The sequence below is a fragment of the Diabrotica virgifera genome, chromosome 5 (assembly GCF_917563875.1).
Source record: "Diabrotica virgifera virgifera chromosome 5, PGI_DIABVI_V3a".
Taxonomy (NCBI): domain Eukaryota; kingdom Metazoa; phylum Arthropoda; class Insecta; order Coleoptera; family Chrysomelidae; genus Diabrotica; species Diabrotica virgifera.
The window spans coordinates 246,566,779-246,580,530 of record NC_065447.1 but is presented as its reverse complement, the minus strand read 5'-3'; the positions used below and the strand labels follow the sequence as shown (position 1 = coordinate 246,580,530).

General features: G+C 31.8%; 1 protein-coding gene across 1 annotated transcript in view; it reads left to right on the top strand.

The window, feature by feature from the left end:
- LOC126884765 (membrane alanyl aminopeptidase-like) overlaps positions 1 to 12,229 on the top strand; it is a 44,412-nt gene extending 32,183 nt beyond the window's left edge. The window contains exons 12-15 of the mRNA XM_050650983.1: positions 383 to 553; positions 616 to 759; positions 10,897 to 10,975; positions 11,930 to 12,229. Of these exons, the coding sequence (XP_050506940.1) occupies positions 383 to 553; positions 616 to 759; positions 10,897 to 10,975; positions 11,930 to 12,169 (634 nt within the window). The 3' untranslated portion in view covers positions 12,170 to 12,229. The remainder of the gene's footprint in view (positions 1 to 382; positions 554 to 615; positions 760 to 10,896; positions 10,976 to 11,929) is intronic.
- Positions 12,230 to 13,752: the final 1,523 nt, after the last annotated feature.

The window sequence follows — 13,752 nt, the reverse complement described above, 5'->3', positions numbered from 1 at the left end:
ATTAACAATAGTCCGAATCCTTTAATTTATAAGTTCACCAATAATGTACACCTCAGCACAAAGGTTAATGCCTCTAGCATAGTAACAAAAGCTTTGTACTTTGAAAGCTGACAAATATAATTTAAACGAGGACATTATGTATTGCAACACTCTTTGGCAGTTCATTCAACTTGCACGAAGTTGAATAAACGTAATTAAACTATTAATCGATATGTTTCACAATTATACACGGTAAAACAATAAAAAATTAAGAAGTTAAGATTGATGTGAGATTACAAATTAAGGGATTTATTTGTGATTGAACAATAAGCTTATAGTTAGTTTTGGTTATTTCCATAGATAATACCTAGATACAATTATTAATAAATCGTTCTTTTTGTAGACCACAAAAGAACTTGCGCAGTACAATATATTGTACAGCTCTGCAGACAAGCTCAGAAAGAGAAAATTGGGACTTTTTGCTTAAGGTTCATAACGAAGCCGACCTTGACTCTGAGCGCCCTCTTTTGCTCAAATCTTTAGCTTGTACACAAAATAAAGAGCTTCTACAAGAGTAAGTAGTTAATTTTATGTTGCTAATTTAGTTTTGGTTGCCAATAATTGCATATTTTGTAGATTGTTGTTGTTGACTATTGCTGACGATTCTCCGATTGCTCGAGAAGATTGTATAACAGTTCTGGGTAGTGTTGCTGCTAATTCAAACGGAGCTGAACAAGCGTTTGATTTTGTAATTAATAACTACGATAATATAACTCAAAGGTAAGTGTCTACATTTTTGATCAAATGCTTCGCCAGCAGTTTCCACTTAAGCATGTAGAGAAGACTCAAAAATATCGTATTTCTTTAGAAATTCTAGATTTGTTGCTTCCAGGGGTGCCGGGTGGCACCAATTGATACCAAAATGGTTGCCTTAAACTTAGGTCGAGCTCAAGTTCGAGACCTCATTCATCTAATACGAAGAATTGTTGATTTGCAAGTTACTATAACAAGTGTAAAAACTACAGAATTATTAGTTTAACTAGCCAATTATTCAAAGTTTTCTTAAACATATTTCACAAAAGAATCTATAAAAAATATAAAGAACAACTGACACACACTACTGATTCTAGGAATGCTGTAGTTACAAGAATTTTTGGCTACACAAGTTCGCTCCATGCCAACTGTGATATATACATATATTTTGTCGATTATCAGAAAGCATTTGATAAAGGTAGAACTCGATAAATTAATATCTATATCTAGAAGCACTGATATTGACAACAGAGATTTTAAAATGATGAGCAAACTGGAGTATGGCCAAATAGTAGATACAAGTCAGGAAAGAGAGGTATCAGGCAGGGATGACACCTCTTTTTGACATATGACAGGGTTTTTAATAAATATTCAGAAGATATACTTAAAGTAGGGAAGAACATCAGAGTAAAATAAAAATGTATTCCATTTTTATTCAGTTGCAATGCGAAGGCAAAACCGTCTTATTTTTAATTTAGAACAGGAAGCGCAAACCAGCACTCTAAATCGACGATTTTCGACTCTATTTGGAGTCATCATCAGAGATGCATAGGTTTGCTGCTCTCTGCCCGAAGTGACAAAACTACGAAAGCTTATCCCCGCATTGCAACTGACGTTAATGGAGTAGATGACTAGCGTCCTCTGGCAACTGAAAGGCAAAGTTTTCAACCCAATAGAAACATTAATAATATTGAAAAATGTTAAACATTTTACTAAAAGATTTTTAATTGAAAACTTATTGGTCCATTTCCCTGGTAACACCTCCATGGCTTCTAAAAATTGCAAGCCAAATGGATGCTGAAGCGAAGAAGACAAGAGGGAATTCAAAAACTTGCAATTCACGACCCCGTCTGTTCAGCTGGTAAATTCCAACGGAAAATGGACCTAGTTACTCAAAGGAGTAAAGACCAATAAAAAAAAATATGAAAATTTTTTTTTTAAGAAACGCTTTTTTTTAGTTACGAGTGACGAAAATTAAAAATATTATAAAAAAATCAACTAAAAAGCAAAAAATAAAAAAAAAATTAAAAAAATCTAACACATCCGTCAAAGAAAAGCGTGGCGCGTGTTCATCGAATAAACGGTTTTCGCCCCACGCTTTTCTTTAACGAATGTGTTAGATTTTTTCAATTTTTTTTTATTTTTTGCTTTTTAGTTGATTTTTTTATAATATTTTTAATTTTAGTCACTCGTAACTAAAGAAAAGCGTTTCTTAAAAAAATTTTTTTCATATTATTTTATTTTTTACTTTTTAGTCTTACACTTTTCAAACATTAAAATATATCGTCATGTTTATTAAAATATGTATAAAACATATGATGTACTAACATGAAAAGTAGTCGAAATCGGCAAAAAATTTGAAATTTTATTGTTTATTAATGCAGCATAACGTAAACAATTAACGTAAAAAGTGAAATTATGTATTGTTCATATCATTAGCTATACAATCCGTAAAAGTTTCAAGTTTTTACATTGTAAAAAACAAGAGAATTTAAGCGTTTTCCATTAAAATCGTTTTTTATTTAAACAATTAATAAACATGAAAATTTTTTTTTTATTGATTATTCGAGTATTGTTCCCGTGAATGCATATATCTGCAAATTTTCATTCATTTAAATTGAAGAAAAGGCAGTCAAATTAACGTCTAAAAATTTGACGCAAACTGTTGAACTAAATAAAAGCGTTTAATAAAATAAAAATGTATTCCATTTTTATTCAGTTGCAATGCGAAGGCAAAACCGTTTTATTTTTCACTTAAAACAGGGAGCGCAAAACCAGCACTCTAAATCGACGATTTTCGACTCTATTTGGAGTCATCATCAGAGAGGCGTAGGTTTGCTGATCTCTGCCCGAAGTGACAAAACTACGAAAGCTTATCCCCGCATTGCAACTGACGTTAATGGAGTAGGTGACTAGCGTCATCTGGCAACTGAAAGGCAAAGTTTTCAACCTAATAGAAACATTAATAATATCGAAAAATATTAAAAATATTACTAAAAGATTTTTCATTGAAAACTTATTGGTCCATTTCCCTGGTAACACCTCCATTGCTTCTAAAAATTGCTAATATTTTTCAATATTATTAATGTTTCTATTAGTTTGAAAACTTTGTCTAACATCAGAGTAATTTAAAATCTGGAGGTGACTTAATAATATTCTTAGCTAGTATGCAGGGGCCATAGGCACTAGTAACTAAGGTAGCAGAAACGAGCTAATAAGTTTAAAACTAAAAAACTAAGATTTTATAATACATATCGTTATGTAATACAGCCGCTACGGTATGTTGTTAGTTGTCGTGCGTGTTTTTATTTGGTTTTTAGTCCAAGTAATGAAGCTTAAAATAGGACAAAACCTCCCAATTTTTACAGAATGGATCGATTTGCTTGAAAATTTAAGAATAAGTTGTGGATAGTCCAAGGATCAAAATCTATATCATGCTGAAAGGCGCTTTTACCATGGAGGTGATTGTTACCCCATCTCGGGGGTGGAATTTTTTATTATATTTTGACCGCAAAAGTTAGTAAAAACATTCATTCTAAGTAAAAAAGGTTCTATACATTTTTTTGATAAAATTAATAGTTTTCGATTTATTCGCTATCGAAAGTGTTAGTTTTATATCAAAAAAATCAATGTTGTTAATAAGTTTTGGGCTAATAACTCCAAAGTTTTTTGTTTTATCAAAACAACTTTACTTAATGTCTATTCGTTAGGGATACACCGGTCACGGATTAATAAAGAAACAAACCAATTAGCAGGTCGATTGTAATATTTTAGGTATACCAGTAACATAAGCGTAGACCTCGGGTACGTAGAGGGCCAATATCTATTTAATTATTGAATTTTTAGTAATTTTTTGATTAAAATTTAATAAGCAGGATAATTTAAGGAAAAATAATAAGATAAATAATAAAATACACTGCACTCTGGTTAGAAATACCTTTCTTAGCAAAAACTTAATACTAACTTAGGAGTAAGATTATGCAAAACACCTGACTACAACATTTTCCCGAGCAGAGGCGAAGAGACTTCCTTGACTAAAAGAACAATTAGGATTTACCCGCAAGTAATATTTTAAATACGAAAATATATATATATATATTAGTGCCGATTCGATATGCGGTCTACCATCCAATATGCGGTCTACCGCAGAGTAACTAATTCGTTATGTGGTCTATCACAGAGTAGTTATTTCGATATGCGGCCACCACTAAATAATGTTAATGCATTCAGTAAATTTTGCATCTACTCGTATATACAATATACGAGTTATACGAGTATATACGGTATGCAGTTCATCGATTACTTCATCACGCCCATATGGATGAAGTTACTAGTATGACATTTATGGTAAAATATCATAATTTAAAAATAAAAATCAATCTGTTTCAGGATTTTTCCTTAAAGTCGCCGGTTTACGAAATAACGAATTTAATCCTTTCATTTGCACCATACTGTATAGTATCATAAAGCTCATTTTTTGACCTATATTAATTACGGTAACTGTGTTGGCATTGTACTTATTCAAGTAAAAGTACTTAATTACCCAAATAGGTGCAAAACCAAATTAGAGAAAGTATGACAAACTAATGCAATTTTAATAGGTAATTTAACTAAATGGGTCGACAAACAAAGCAGGAATACTATAAGAAACTATAAGGACATTTGTTATCTTCCAGTTGAATTTATTCTGTCAAATTGGTAACGTCATATATTGTTAATTTTGTAAGAATCTGTTCGTGCTGTTTAACCGAAAATGCCAAGACGTGTTTTATATGTAGATACTCTAATATGTAACCTATGTACATAAGTACTTTATTGCGGAAAAAAACAATGGTGGTCGTTTAAAATCGGTAACGTCTGTACAACAACGCGTGTGCAATGCTTTAGGAATTAGCGAATCAAAATTAAGAGGAAACAGTAGCGATCAACAGGTAGCGAAAACGCGTTCCAAGATTGCGGCTGTAATTTTGAATATTTTTCGAGATATTTGGCACACGTATTCGTAATATAATAAAGAATGGCGGTACAGAGCCCAATTTGAAAAATATATTAATATGTGGAAATTACTCTGTAATTAAATACAATATTTAAAAAACGAGCCTGTATCGCTATTAAGAAGAACAAAAAAATACACTTTCTTTAAATACACTTTTTTATCCGATGCCTAGATTTTGTGTCATTTTGGAACTACTAAAATTTTTTATTTCATTAGTAGTTCCAGAATGACACAAAATCTAGGCATCTGATAAAAAAGTTTATTTGAAGAAAGTGTATTTTTTTTGTTCGTCTTAATGGAGGTACAGGCTCGTTTTTTTAATATGATATTTAATTACAGAGTAATTTCCACATATTAATTTATTTTTCAAATTGGGCTCTGTACCGCCATTATTTATTATATTACGAATACGTGTGCCAAATATCTCGAAAAAATATTCAAAATTACAGCCGCAATCTTGGAACGCGTTTTGGCTACCTGTTGATCGCTACTGTATCACCTTAAGATCCACAATTAAAAACGAGAATAGGGCTTTTCATTCACAGTCATTTGTTTCGAGCTTCTGTCATGTGTAACATAATATTAATATATCTACGTTATTGATATTGCTAATGATACAAACCAAAGACGTATGACGTAGATATATTAATATTATGTGACACATGACAGAAGCTCGAAACAAACGACAATCGATGAAAAGCCCTATAGTGAAGTGCCGGAAAACGATCACCACCATACTCGCCTGTCATTAAAAACGAACGGTATGTTCGAAGGACGAAAATTTCAAATTCGTAATATCATACATCAAATGCGTGCAAATATAAGGAACATGTGACTTTAGATACAATTTTACTTAAGCTAAAAGAGAGGAAATTTGGCGACATCGGCAGAACAAGTTTATGGCAAGTACTACATAACATAGGATTCAAATTTAAAAAAGAGGATAATAAAAAAGCGCTTTGTGAAAGAAGTTCTGTTGTACACAAGAGAATTGAGTTTCTTAGAAAATATAACAAATTTAAAGAAGAAGGGTCAAATTTTGTATATTTAGACGAAACATGGGTATTTTCTAAGGGGAATATGGCAAGATGACAACATAAAATCGATCAAGCATACTAGTGGAGAAGGGAAGCGACATATAATTCTGCACGCGGGAGGGAAGACAGGCTTTATAGAAGGTGATGATTTAATATTTTCGTCTACATAAAAAACAGTGACTATCATGACAATATGAACACGAAAATGTTTGTGAAATGGTTGCGTGAAAAACTTCTTCCCGGATTAAGTGAGCCCAGCGTAATTATTTTAGACAATGCGCCTTACCATTCAGAAAATACTAAAGTCCAACAAATTCGTGGAATATAGATAAGATTAAAGAATGGCTAACAAATGAACGCATATCTATTCCACAGCATTTATTAAAGTCTGAGTTGTTACGTTTGGCAAAATAACATGCAAAACCAAAAATCTTTGTGATGGATCAGGTTATTGAAAGTTACGGGCATCAAGTTTTACGTCTTCCACCATACCACTGCCAGTTTAATCCTATCGAATATACATGGGGAACAGCAAAACAATATTACGACAACCATATTGGGTCTAATGGGTATACAGACAAAGCGGTTTGGTAAACTTGGCGAGAAGCACTTTCAATTGCAACTCCAGAAGTATGGCGGAACTGTATATACAAGTGCGAAAAATTAATTGGTAGGTTGGTGGATTCGTGAAAATACCGGGTGTCCATTTATATTTTCCCCCATTTTAACTGCCTATAACTTCTAAACGGCTCAAGATAGAAATATGCGGTTTTCGCTGAAATGTTTTATTTTAGTAAAAGTTTTGTCTGAATGGATTAAATTTTTTATATCGCTTTCAAATACGAAAAAAAATGGCGGATTTTTGAAAAAAACTTTGTTGACTTTTTTTTAATGGAATACCTAGTATATTTTTTTGTAAATTGAAAGAAAGGTCATTCACCTATCCAGCGATATAAAGTTTTTCAAAATCGATTGTCAAATGACTGAGTAATTAATTTTTAAAATGAGAGGTGCAACTCTCTTACTAAGCAAATTGATATTATGTTATGTGATTTCCACATTGCATCTCTCATTTTAAAAATTAAGTGCTCAGTCATTTGACAACCGATTTTGAAAATTTTTATATCGCTAGATAGGTAAATGATCGTTTTTTCAATTTTTTAGGTAAATGGACATTTTTCATATCGCTTTTAAATAGAAAGTGGCGGATTTTTGAAAAAAAAAACGTTGTTGACTTTTTTTATTAAAACACCCAGTATATTTTTTTGTAACTTGAAAAAATGGTCATTTACCTATCCAGCGATATAATTTTTTTTAAATCGGTTCTCAAATGACAGAAATTAATTTTTAAAATGAGAGATGCAATGTGAAAATCACAACATAATATCATTTTGCTTAGTTACATGTTATTTAGGTATGTGATATCCACGCTGCATCTCTCATTTTAAAAAGTAATTACTCAGTGATTTGACAACCGATCTTAAAAAACTTTATATCGCTGGATAGGTGAATGATTGTTCTTTCAATTTACAAAAAAATATACTGAGTGTTCCATTAAAAAAAAGTCAACAAAGTTTTTTTCAAAAATCCGCCATTTTTATTTTCGTAATTGAAAGCGATATAAAAAACTCAATCGATTCATACAAAACTATTACTAAAATAAAACATTTCAGCGAAAACCGCATGTTTCTTTCTTGAGCCGTTTAGAAGTTATAGGTAGTTAAAATGGGGGAAAATATAAATGGACACCCGGTAAAATAAACGAAATAAGCCCAATCATAATAACAATTAACGGTGACGACAGCGATGGCGATGATAGTGTGAACAATAACGACTAAATCATTTTAGTAAAAAAAATTGGTATGTGTATTGACTTAATACTATTTAGCATTTTACTTAAATATTTGATGTTAACATAATGCCTTGCTGTAGGATTTCCGGATCCTTTTCAAGGCGGGATCATTTTAGTAGGTGTGATTTTTTGAAATCGAAACTATTTGTAGATATTGTAGGTACATAGTACGTAATATTATAATATTGTTTTTAATAATTTTTATTTACGGGAAAAATACCCCATTATACATATAAACTATAAAATATACATAACTAACATAGAAACCATGCGATATGATAAAAGAATAAAACAAGCTAAAATTAGTTTACAATGTCATATAAATGCTTTTTACACGCGTCAATTGACTTTAATTTAAAAACATCCAACGTCAATATATCAAACAAACTGGAACATGAAGTAAAAACCACTTCTATGTAAAAGGTATATTTACTAAAAATTTTAAAAATCCCAATGAATTCAATAAAATGTGTTCATCAGAACGTTTTCAAACCTATCGGTCCATCATCAGTGAATTTGGATACTTGCAAAATAGCCCCAGAACCAAACAATGGTTGTGATTATAAATAAATCTACATTATGTTAAATTAAAATTAAAAAGGCTAAACGCCGATGTTCAGGGATTAAACCTCTGGGAACATGGTGAAACTCTACCCAAGGACCGAATCAACCATCTTAGGTCAACGATGACTACTAAGTCTTAGTAATCCCAATCAACCATCTTAGGTCAACGATGACTACTAAGAGTTAGTAGTAGTCATCGTTGACCTAAGATGGTTGATTGGGTCCTCGGGTAGAGTTTCACCATGTTCCCAGACGTTTAATCCCTGAACATCGGCGTTTAGCCTTTTTAATTTTAATGTAACATAATGTAGATTTATTTATAATCACAACCATTGTTTGGTTCTAGGGCTATTTTGCAAGTATCCAAATTCACTGATGATTTACCGATAGGTTTGAAAACGTTCTGATGAACACATTTTATTGAATCCGTTGGGATTTTTAAAATTTTTAGTAAATATACCTTTTACATAGAAGTGGTTTTTACTTCATGTTCCAGTTTGTTTAACTATAAGGTATACAGCCAACCCAGGGAACTACCCCTTTTTAGTCATTATATCACTTAAATTGATTGTAACTTTATATAAAACCATTTTAGAGATTAAATTAAAACATCAACAATACAGCAACGTTTAGCCTTCTACCTTTTATAAGTTATAATTTGATTTATTTTTATTCTATCGATATTCATGCAACAATTATTATTAGGTATATTGATTTTTGGCTACGGATAATAAACTGTTATAAAGAATCATGAACTTACGTAGTTTAGGCTTCTGATGCTATACAAACATCTAAAATTTAAAATTATTTGATTTATATAAGAACCCCCTCAAATAAAAAATTACTGCGCCCATGTGTAAATAGTCAAACTACAGCGGACCAGTAAATTCGTTCATTTCTTTCTTAATCCGTGACCGGTGTATCCCTACCGAATAGACAGTAACAAAAATGTACCTTTTGAAACAATAAACAAAACCGTTTCTTTTAGTTTTTTTTAAGACCAATAGTAATCGAGCTATACAATATTAAATGTTAGCTCTTCTTCGTCAAATGCTAAATACTGTAGTTTCAAAGTCAAAAGACAAGAAAACTATGGCTTTTTCGAGGATAACTTGTTTAGACTAATTTAAAGGATTTTAAAATATCTATCTCTAGAAATAAAAACAAAGCCTGTAGCTCAAAAATTAAGTGACGTATATTGAAAAGAATGTTAGTCCCTACTTTTTTCAGCGAAAAAGTGATGCGAAGCAACCTCCTAATCACCACTCTAATTAAAATTAGTCATTAGCCTTATTTGGTCTCTTTTATTTTTATATTATTAATAGGTTCTAGAAGTTTAACCAGCTTAGAATGATTAGTTTTTAAAATAATGCAGTTAGAAGCGAATAACGAATTATTGTAGTTTGGAAAAAATGGCATTTTCTTCAGAATAGAAAGATTAGCATCAGAGATACGAAAAAATGTTTAAATATAAAATTGTAGCTTATTTAATTCTCAAGAAACTGGTTTGCAAAAATTTTTACTACAGCAAAAATTGAGTGAGCTATTGATCATTAAAACTTGTAATAACATACAAAAACCAACTTTACCAACCCTTTCAAAGTCAACTCTTTTTGCGACTGAGGATTTTAAAAAGAATTAATATTAATAGGCTTATAGACCTTATAAAAACCTACAAAATTCTTTTTTGCCGAACTTTTTAAGGTAAAAAATAGAAAAGTTACGGTTAAAAAATTAATATATTTTCTTGAAAAAAAAAAAAAAAGGAGAAATCCAGTTGGAAGCATAATAATGTAAGTTAGCGATGTTTTTAGTCATGGGCCTTATTCATTCTTCTTTATTTATGTATTATTAATAAATTCTAGAAGTTTGACTGGCTTAGAAAGATTAGTTTTAAAAAAACCGGAGTTAAAACGAATAACGAATTTTTGTAGTTTGGTAAAAATGTCGATTTCTTCAGAATGGAAAGATTAGCATTAGAGATACGAAAAAATGTTTAAATATGAAATTGTAGGTTATTTAATTCCCAAGAAATTGGTTTGAGAAAATTTTTTCTACGGCAAAAATTAAGTGAATCGTAAATTAGGATATTATTGAAAAACACTTATTTTTTCGATATAAAACTAACACTTTCGATAGCGAATAAATCGAAAACTATTCATTTTATCAAACAAATGTATAGAACATTTTTTGCTTAGAATGAATGTTTTTATCAACTTTTGCGGTCCAAATATAATAAAAATTTCCACTCCCGGGATGGGGTGACAACCAACCCCATGGTAAAAGCGCCTTTCCGCATCATATAGATTTTAATTCTTGGACTATCCACTACTTGTTCTCAAATTTTCAAGCAAATCGATCCATTCTGTAAAAATTGCGAGGTGAAAAGCTTCAGTTCCTGGACTATTTTAGTAACATTTCGTTTCATTTTTCAGGTACCAAGCTACGAATACAATAGCGAATATTTTGGAAATAATCGGTGGTGCTATTACAACTGAAGAACAAGTGGACAAGGTAATTGAATGAACAATTTCTATCGTAATATTATAATTAGAATTATACTAGATTTGTACAGGCATCAGGGGCTGGTTCTAAGATTTTGAGCGCCCCGTTCAAAACAAAATTTGGCGCCCTTTCATGCAAGAATATACAAATAAAGAAAAATACTAAAAAAGGCAAAAAATCAAAATTACACAAAAAAGAACTGTGAAAAATATAATGCAATGGTTATTTACTTACAAGTGATGCAACATATGGAATAGAGCATTATACTACCTACTATCTAATAAAGCTGCTAAAAAGAAAATCTTAATTCGATTGTACATGTCAATTATATGCCTAATTGTTACATATGGAAGCGAAACATGGACTCTACACCAGCGGCAAATAAATAAGCTGCTGGTATTTGAAAGCAATTTGGCCTGAAAATAGTTGAAGTGCCAGGAGAGTGGAGAAGGCGCCGTTATGCTGAACTAGTGACTATGTATGGTACTGAAAACATCGTCAGACATATAAAAGCTAACCGGATTAGATGGGCAGGTCATGTGGTAAGATAAGAGAAAGACAGAGTCTTAAAGACAGTATTTTTGAGACACAGACGGTAGAAGACCAGTAGACCGTCCCAGAAAAAGATGAACGGATGATATTGAAGCCAATTTACCTAGGTTTGGGGTACTACAATGGAAAATAGAAGCTCAAGATCGTAGAAGATGGGGGGCTATAGTGGATGTGGTGAGGTCCCACCCGAGTTGTAAAGCTACTCAAGAAGAAGGACATATGGAATAGCCTAACGGAACAAGTGAAGTTCAAGCAACGAAGTAGACCGATTTCTTACGTAGGCAAAATTTGAAACAGGGTTAGTGTTTTCCAATAGTTTGTGCTTCAAGTTACCCAATTTTCTCCGTGGCGAAGCGCCATTAAAACAAACTTTGTTGTTTACTTAACGATCTATTGTAATTTTTCTTTTAGTTCCGATCTTTCATCAATGGTGGTCAATTACCAAAAGACTATGTTAACGATGGCGAAAGAGCACTGGAAATTGCACAGAAAAACCTTAACTGGTCGGAAAAACACGAAAAAGATCTAATTAATCATTACTATCCAGAGTCAAAGGAACCAGACGAACCTCAACCATATACAGGAGAGGGAGTTTCTATAGGTTCGAATGGTTTGATCATTGGTTTTATAGTATCATATTTATTATTGTAATTTTTAATTTAAAAAATTAAAATTATTAGGAGTTAATTGAATAAAAAATTTATTATAAAATTAACTTCTTATTCTTCTTCCTTCTTGTATTTAGGCTTTAAATCCTGTTTCTTCTTCAGTACTAGCTTACTAAATTGTTTAAATTATCGCACCATCTTTTTCTTGGTCTGACAATATTTCTTCGTCCATTTGGTGGCTTATCTCGTGCTATTCATATACTATCCTATCCTCTGTCATTCTACTAATGTCTTCTTTCCACTCCTGTTTCCGTTTTGTCACCCATCCATTTATCTCTTCTACATTGCATGATCTTCTTATGTTTTCGCTTCTTTCCCTACCCAACAGACTTTTCCCTGATATTTGTCGAAATATTTTCATCTCTGTTGTTTCTAATAGTCGTCTCGTTTTAGATGTGTCAGGTCTTGTCTCCGCTGTGTATGTCAATATGTGTCAAATTGCTGCTTTATAGATTCTTGCTTTTGTGTCTTGTCTTAGGTGTTTGTTCTTCCAGATTGTGTCATTAAGAAATGCCGCCGCTTTACTTTTTAATTACCGCCGCTTTTAAGCTTTGTTGTCCTACTTTCTCTTCAACATCTTCGTAATTGGCTATATCTATTCCCAGATATCTAAACCTTGCTTCCTGCTTTATTATTTTCCCATCAATTTCGATTTTACATCATAGTGGGTATTTAGATGTTGTCATACATTTGGATTTTCTGCTGATATTATCATATTGTATTTTTTGGCTGTTGTATTGAAGATATGTGTTAATCTTTGGAGATCGTCTTCTGTCTCGGCGATAATGCGGCGTCGTCTGCATAACATAATATTATGTGGATTTCTTTGTTCCCCATTATGTAATCATGAATTTTACGTACTGCTTCCATTATTTCGTCTAAAATAAGCTAATTATGTATATTGATTCTTCTAATTAATTTAGGCTATATTATCTAGGAAGAGAAACGCGCAATTTTGATTAGTGAGATATTTATGAAAAATTTCGGATTATTTTACTTGCAGATATTTCCTCCTCCTTTCAGAATGAGTTTTAATATCCAAAAAAATAAAAATAATGATAATCAGGGATTGTCCTTCTTCTTCTTAAAGTTCCATCTCCTAGCGGAGGTTGGATATCATGATGGCTATGGTCACTTTGTTGGCTGCTGCTCTGAACAGTTGTAATGAACTACAGTTAAACCATTCTCTAAGGTTCCTCAGCCAGGAGATGCGTCTTCTTCCTATGCTTCTTTTTCCTTGGATCCTTCCTTGCATAATAACTCTCAGCAGCTCATATTTCTCTCCTCTGGTAATGTGACCCAAATATTCTAGTTTTCTTGTTTTTATAAAGGGATTGTCCAGAGGAATTAAAAATGTAAAGGTTTTTATTTACCACATTTTGTGCCGATTTGTTTCTTTTAAAATATTTGTTTTATCTCGTCATAGGATGGAATTGTAGCTCCATCTATTGTAATATAATGAAGTGAACAGTATAATCAATAGATAGTAGCCCAACGTTTAAATTGAGGTAATCAATACCGAACAGAAAGCTGCGGAAACATGTATTAAAGAGTGTATAAACTAAA